This window comes from Belonocnema kinseyi, chromosome 5, assembly GCF_010883055.1.
Source record: "Belonocnema kinseyi isolate 2016_QV_RU_SX_M_011 chromosome 5, B_treatae_v1, whole genome shotgun sequence".
In the NCBI taxonomy this organism is placed as follows: Eukaryota; Metazoa; Arthropoda; class Insecta; order Hymenoptera; family Cynipidae; genus Belonocnema; species Belonocnema kinseyi.
The window spans coordinates 119,240,235-119,248,167 of record NC_046661.1 but is presented as its reverse complement, the minus strand read 5'-3'; the positions used below and the strand labels follow the sequence as shown (position 1 = coordinate 119,248,167).

The window sequence follows — 7,933 nt, the reverse complement described above, 5'->3', positions numbered from 1 at the left end:
AAATTGAATAACTAAAATTCGAATTGGTCGAACACCCACCGTATTCACCAGATTTAGCCCCCAGTGACTTTTTCTTATTTCCAAACTTGAAAAAATGGCTCGTAGGACAGAGATTTCCAGACAACGAAGACGTCATTGCCTCTGTAAGTGCTTATTTTGAGGAACTTCCGAAAACGCACTTTTCTGAAAGATTAAAAAAACTTGAAAAGCGATTGACCAAGTGTATAGAGCTCCAAGGAGATTATGTTGAAAAATAAAAAAAAATTTACCCAAAAAAAATTGTTTTTATACTTCATTCTAAGGACTTATTGAACTACCCTCGTATTTGTTTATAATAATTAAAAAAAAATTGAATATGAACGGGTTGTTTCTTTAGTAATTTTTCATGCAGCATCCATTGTAGTGCGGTTACTTTGAGTGCAATATTAATATTTATTAATTTGTTTAAGACAAAACATTTGATACAAAATTGTGCAGCTGATGTTTGGTTTCAAATATAATTGCTGGTGACACTTCAAAAATTATATAAAAATTACTTTTTTAATATCAATATTTCTTTAACTATGGGTTGAAGCGGATACAGGCATTAAACAATTGTTTCTTATTTTGTAATCACTAGCTGGAGTAAGAATGTGAGGATGTAACATATTCCTTTTGCAACACCCAATCAGAAAGTGAGAACTTCCGTGTCTCTAAATGCCTACATGACGTTCAAAGTGCTTCAACCAGACGGAATATTATAAACGTAAAATTTATAAATTTTGGAGTATTAATATCTTTCAAGTACAGTGCATCTCTAATATAGTAGGACTAAAAGTAGGACTAAAAGGAGCTGCGCGGGGTGTGCGGTGCTCGCTCCGGCGTGACCAAACAAAAGTGGAGCGGAACTCAATAGAGTTTGCTCTCCACCTCCAACAGCCGCAAAGCCGACATAGTATCAGAGTTTCATTGTCTATCACGAACTTGCGCAATGATTTCTAATTTTTTGTCGATTAAAGACTTTTTGGTTTCCAAACATAAAAGAAAGTGTAAAAAAATTGAGGTTAAAGTGCCTATATTGATTCAATTTTAATCGATTTTGATCGAATCGATGTGACACTCCAATCTCAAATTATCGAAATTTTATCTGCTTCCTTGAGATTGAAAGGTCGTCAGTCCAGAGAAGGATACAAAAAATTGCAAAAATGCATTCTACACTTCTAAAATAACGTGATTCATAAAAGAACCCTTAATATCCCTCGGGAACTCCCTTATTCTACAGGCTCTACCAATTAGGTAGGATTCCTACCTAACCCTCGAGATTTCAGCTATCCCACGACACCTCATACATTCCTTCGGGAATCTACTTATCCCTTTAGACCGTCCCATCCATTATCTTATTGTATAGGAACTAACCCACCAATAGAGATTTCCACTAACCCTCGGGTCCCCGCTTATTCCATAGAACTCTACCAATCCTGTTCGAATCACCCTATCCTTTGTTATCTCCTTATCGTGCGGGATCCAGCCCATCAATCGGTACCCCACTATCCCTCGGGACCCTATCTACTTGCTTGGACTTCCATTGACCCACTTTCACTTGGGATCTCAACTTTCCAACGTGACCTTCCGTATCTCTCAGGATCTTTCTTATCAAATGGGTTATATCCTATCCCTTTCATCCCTAGGAAAAAGTACTTATTATACCTCATATCTCCACCTATCCCTCGGGACCCTCCTTTTTACACGTGACCCCACCTGAATGTCGGAAATACTATTATCTCACATAAACAAAGCAATAATTGATATTATTACGCCAATTTTTACCAAACGAAAGTAGAAATAATTATCTTGGATGTATTAAAAAATATGTGATAATAACCCTATTAATAAAATTATTATACTTACATAATAATTTTCACACTGGATAAGTCGTATTTTTCTATGTTGCAACTTTTAGCTAAAAGAACCAGTAACGGGGGCACCAATATCAACATGTGAGTCTTGTGTTTCTCAATAGTTCTTAAAAATTTGTGTTCCTCGAATTCAGGAAGCAAAATGGATTTTCTGCCATGTATCAAAGTATCAAAAATCATCGTGAAAGAACCGTGTCCATGGAAAAAAGGTGTTACAAGTAAAATACTCCTTATTTCATTCTGAGCTTTATTCAGAAAAATGAAATCATGTTCTTCTCGATATACATAAGTTAATATATTTCGGTCAGTCAACATGACACATTTTGGAAGCCCTGTAGTTCCACTCGAGCAAAAAATGAAAGTCACATGATTTCGAACATCCACTACGGGAAGCTTAAAAGCTCTTAATTCTGAACTTGAGACTTGCGATATTAATTCCTGCATGTTTGGTATTTTTGAATTTGATACATTTCCGTAAATTAAAAAGAGCTTTGGAGACCAAGGTAAATTCTGGATAACTTCTTGCATTCTTGACGCAATTGAGGGTGTCGCAAATATGTATTTCGGTTTTGAAATTAACATAATATGCATCAATTCATTTTTCGTGTATGATGGATTTAATGGACACAGAGTTGTACCAAGAAAAATGTTGGATAGAACTAGTATACTGTAAAATAAATTATTTTCACTGCAGACTGCCACTCGATCATTTGTTGTCAAATTTAACCTTTTTAAATAAGTTGCCAGTTTACAACTATCATTAAATATTTTTTCATACGTGAATTCTTCACCTGTTTCCGCATTTATCTACAAGAAAAGAAATCTATATTTAAAAGTATAATTTTTTCTATTTTATTTTAGACGGGCTGGTCGATTGAAAAATGCTAATATTTTTTGGTTTAGAGATTTTCATTTTAAATTTTGATTTTCTCAAAAAAAAGCAAAGCTTTTGAAGATGACATAGGTACCCAGTGGGCACAAAATTTGGCGACGTCTTTACGATATCGTTATGACATCTTTACGACATCCTATGTCTATTTCATTAAGGTGTCTTTACGATATCGTAAATAAGTCGTATGATCTGACGATGTCTTTACGATATCGCAAAGACACCGAAACGACATGGACATATAATGTCGTAAAGATGTCGTAAAGATGTCGTAACGATGTCATAAAGACGTTGCCAAATTTTATGCCCACTGGGTGTAAATGCTTATTCCCTACTGAAAAATTATGTAATTTCACTGTAAATTTCCATAAAAAGGTAAATTGTTCAATTTATTTTATATGTGTTACCCGAGTAAAAATACTTCGACTTAAGTTCGACTTGGTTATGTCTTGGGCAGGTCTCCAAGACATCGGTGTCTGGCTGCGTCTCAAAACTGAGTCGAGACATAAGCCTTCGTCTTACTTTTATGGTCACGCCAGGTAAAACGGCGTTTACTTGTCTCAAGTCGAAACTTGTCTTGGCTAAGACGACATTTACTTGTCTCAAATAAACCTACCTCAATACGAACCTTTTCCGGCTCATAAATGAGATTAAAATTGATTAATTAAAAAATTGTAATTACGAAATTAGTTATTTTTAATTGAAAATTTCAGAATCAGTAGGTTTGAACGAGTATGACCCTTAAAAATTTTCTTCAAAAACATAAAAATCGTAACTTTCTAGAAGGATCTCCTAAACCGTTAGAAATACGTAAAAACAAACAACATTTTCGGTAAAATCTTCAAATAAGTATAATAAAAATGAAAATCCGATAGATTGTTATTCATTAACAAAGATTAGATTTGATGACAGTCAGAATGACCCTTTTTTTAGCACAGGTATAAACTCGAAGTTATAAACGGCTCGTATTAGAGCCATAAAAAGCATATTTACTCGGGTAGGAACGTTTTCTAGGGGGCGAAAATAGGATAAGTTTTTTTGCACTTTCTACTTTTCTGTACACTTGACCTCACATTTAGTAAATGCTGGACACATGCCCACAAGTATCAAAAAAGTTCATGCCCATTTGCAGCTTATAAACAAATCTTTTACTCTCGTTACAGGGTGAAATGCAAAGGGAGAACGAAATTTGGTGTACTTACCCTATGTGTGATCGTAATTTTTATGATCATGTATAAATATTATCATTGTTTTCTTACCATTGCAACTTTTGATCCATGTTTTTGTACATTTTCAAAAAAAAATTTTGCTGCTGAGATTTCTAGTTTCGTTTCGTCAATTAAAGGTCCAGACACAATATTATTATTCTGCTTCATTCTTATGATTTAATTGAAAGTTTACTGGATTTATATTTAAAACTTCGTCACCGCTTCTAATTCAATCTATTTTTACAGTATGTATCAAGAACCTAAGAAGAAAATATTATTATTTGGCGTACTTTTTATACAATTTTTGCATAATTGTCGTTGCAAGAAACTCAGTGATACTATCTATGTAAATGCAGTTAAAAAAAAAGCAGTAGTGTATTTACTACAGGTTGGAAAGCGGGAAATCTCAAAATCGATGCCCCCTGGGCATCTTGGGACCAAAACAAGGATTTAAAGAAACAATTTCATACTTTTAAAATAATCCAATTAAAACTAAAAAAATGCGTGTTTGAAAAAAAATCCATTTAAAACTTCAAAAGTTCCGTTCCCCACTATAATGAGGGAGCCACACCATTCCGGCACTGAAGAAGAGTGATAAGATAAAGATATCTAAAAAAATAATTTTATCAGTAACCGACTCATTTTATCATATTTATTTATACCACAGAATATTAAATCTTAAATCTAAAAAACTTTGATTCCATTATTAAAATCTTAAATCTAAAAAACTTTGATTCCATTATTAAAGGTTTAAGTATATTTTCAAACTGTAATCATAGTAATATTTCTTAAATTTTTTTGTATTTTTCTTACTGATAGAGAAATTTGTGTAATCGTGCAAATTTCGAACATATTTATATTCTTTTAATTGAACGTTCCTTGCTAAAAAAAAATTGGTGACTCGTTTCTAGGCGTTCTCAACATATTATAAATATCAAAGAAAAATATAAATAATTAGTAATTTGTATACAAAATTTGAAAGATAATTTAAAATTGTGAACTCACCCTTTTTCATGATCTGTAAACGACCTGTGTTTGTTAAATTTTTAAATTAAATAACCCAAAAAAATTAATTATACGGATATAGGAAGTTATCAAGCAACCACATTGATAAATACGCTAAAATCATAATATTCCATTTTTCTAATATCCTTTAAATCTTTCCCAATTTAGTCAGAATATTTAGTTAAAATAAAATTACATTTATGTCCAAATTATAAAGGGTCTATAGATAAAATGTTCTACTTATTTATATATCATAGAGAGTTTAAGCTGAGCGTATTGAATATTTGCGTCACTCATATGTGGCCACAAGGCAGAGGTGAAACTTTACCAAATTATTCGCTTTAAATATAGTCTTTTAGAGGATGACGAGAGGGAACCTTTTTCTATTTCATATTTTTTTCTGTTCATAAGTATTTTTATAATAAGCATGAAAATCTGAAAAAAATTGTTTTCAAATTCAATTACTTTTCAAGAAATAAATCTTCGTAAAATGGACAAATATTGTTAGAACTGTTTAAAACTTTGATTTACACACAAAATATACCCTCACTATTCCTAAAAACTAAACAGAAACCTAAAATTCGCCTATTGTTTAATATTATTTAGTTGCAAATTACGACTGATCGGTAAACTTATTTTTTCAGCCTCGTCAACAAAAAGCATCGAGGGAAAGAGTTGAAACAACTTCCAGTGAGATATTTTTCCCTCGTTACTAAATCCTGGATCTCCACTTTTTTATATTGACATTTTATATTTTTTCAAATTTGGAAAAACATCTGTTATGATGCTAATAAATTAATATATAAACATTAGAAACTTCATGATTTGTATAATTTCATATGCATATAGGTGTATGTGTATGTACGCGCGCGTGTGTACAAATATCTATGTATAAATTTATATACAGGGTGTCTAAAAAGTCCCAGAACGGTTAGATATTTCCTCAGGTAAAATATTTTGCAAAAAAGTGAAGGTCATTTCTGAAGTAAATATCAACGAGGAATTCAATGGTGACCTTCATTTTGACCTTGAAGTTGACCTTCATGGCTTTTTGAAGGTCAACTTTGTTTTTTCAAATGGAAATCCCCTTTTTTACATCTGCAATCGATAGAGCGGAAAATTCTGCGTTCAGGTACGTAACCAAGTAATAGGTCAATTGCAATGTTCAAGGTCAGTTAGAGGTTATTTGAAATTAACAAAGTTTTCCAAGAGCTCCGTGTAATTCCTGAAGTAAATTTCAACGAGGAATTCAATAGTGACCTTCATTTTGACCTTGAAGTTGGCCTTCATGGCCTTTCACAATAAATTCATTGGTAAGCTCTGTATTGATCTTGGTTACAGCGTTTTGAATATTGTAAGATCTTAAGGAAATTTTTCATTAAAAGTTCCAGGTGTTCTGGTGAGAGTTCTGTTCCTCCCCGAAGAGTTATACAGTCCTCTACCGTTTTTAGATACCTAAGTCAATACCTAACGCGATACCATAAGTCCTATACCGTTTTTCCATACGACTATTACGAATCGAAACTAAATTTACGTATTACGAGTACATACTTACTATCTTTCGCTAAAAGATTATTATGGCGCAAGCTAAACTTTCGGAACGAGAGAGGGTATCTGTATTAATGATGAGTGGTTGGGTAGATCGAGTTCGATCTTATGATCTATTTCGTTTGCTTTTTAATGGAACATTTCGTAATCGAGAAGGCTAAATCCTGTCTCAAAATCAACAATTGAAAGAACTGTAAAGCGCTTTATGAATCATGGATCTATCAAGGACCTTCAGAGAACTGGTCGGCCAAAATCTGCAGGATCTGAGGTGATACAGATGGATATAGCCCAAGCATTTGTTGAAAACCCACACCTTACTTTACGTCGAGCTAGTGAAGAGCGTGGCGTTGCTCCTGAGACAGTGCGAAATATTTAAAAAAGCATTAATTTCCATCCTTATAAAGTTCATCTGGTACAAGAGCTCAATGAAGATCGTCGGGTTGAATTTTGTGAAATTACGATGGACAGAATTGATAGAGATCCTCTTTTCTTGTAAAATACAGTATTTTCTGATAAATCTACTTTCATTTTAAATGGTGAAGTTAACAGACAAAATTGTAGATATTGGTCCGACACAAATCCTGATTGGATGTTGGAGAGTCACACACAATATCCACACATGATGGGCCACACATGAAGGTCCTAGCAATTATACATTGATAGGCCCTTTCTTCATCGATGGTAATCTCAATGCCCGTGCATATGAAGAGCTTCTCAGAAACCAAATTGTACCAAGAATAAGGGAGATTACAGGCCATAATTTTCAAAATATTTGGTTCCAGCAGGACGGAGCAGAGGCTCATTACGGTAGGGAGGTTCAAGCATATTTGGATACTCAGTTCCCTCAAAGGTGGATTGGAAGAAGGGGTTAAATTGAGTGGCGGATTCTGCAACAGGCTACTTTGATTGATAGGGAGATGATTCGTAATGCTGTAACTTATTTTTACAATCGCCTAGTTTTTGTCAAGAAACTCAAAGTTTTCAGTTCGAACATCTTCACTGAAGCGTGAAAGGCAAGGGGACTCACGCTAATCAAGCACCCCGAAACGTGAGAGGCAAGGGGACTCACGCTAATCAAGCACCCCGAAACGTGAGAGGCAAGGGAACTCACGCTAATCAAGCACCCCAAAGGGAACAGAATTTACTACTTCCACGTCGTTGTTCCTGGGTAATGCTAAACGTAAACGTAAACTACTTGGAAAAAACCTTGAAAAAACCTTGAAGATCATCACTAAGATCAATACAGAGCTCACCAATGAATTTCTCATTGAAATTTACTTCAGGAATTGCACTGAACTCTTGAAAAAATTTATTAATTTCAAATAACCTCTAACTGACCTTGAACGTTACAATTGATCTATGACTTGGTTACGAACCTGAACGTAGAA

At 33.8% G+C, this 7,933-nt stretch overlaps 1 protein-coding gene across 3 annotated transcripts in view; it reads right to left on the bottom strand.

Moving 5' to 3' along the window:
- The window catches only part of LOC117172638 (4-coumarate--CoA ligase 1-like), a 16,524-nt gene extending 12,216 nt beyond the window's left edge, over positions 1–4,308 (bottom strand). For 2 of the 3 annotated variants that reach the window (XM_033360746.1, XM_033360747.1), the window contains exons 1-2: positions 4,044–4,308; positions 1,888–2,702 (exon numbers count right to left, since the gene is read on the bottom strand). In XM_033360746.1, coding sequence (XP_033216637.1) covers positions 1,888–2,702; positions 4,044–4,160 — 932 coding nt within the window. In that variant the 5' untranslated portion in view covers positions 4,161–4,308. The remainder of the gene's footprint in view (positions 1–1,887; positions 2,703–4,043) is intronic. The other variant, XM_033360748.1, reaches the window with a different exon arrangement.
- Between the last annotated feature and the right edge of the window lie 3,625 nt (positions 4,309–7,933).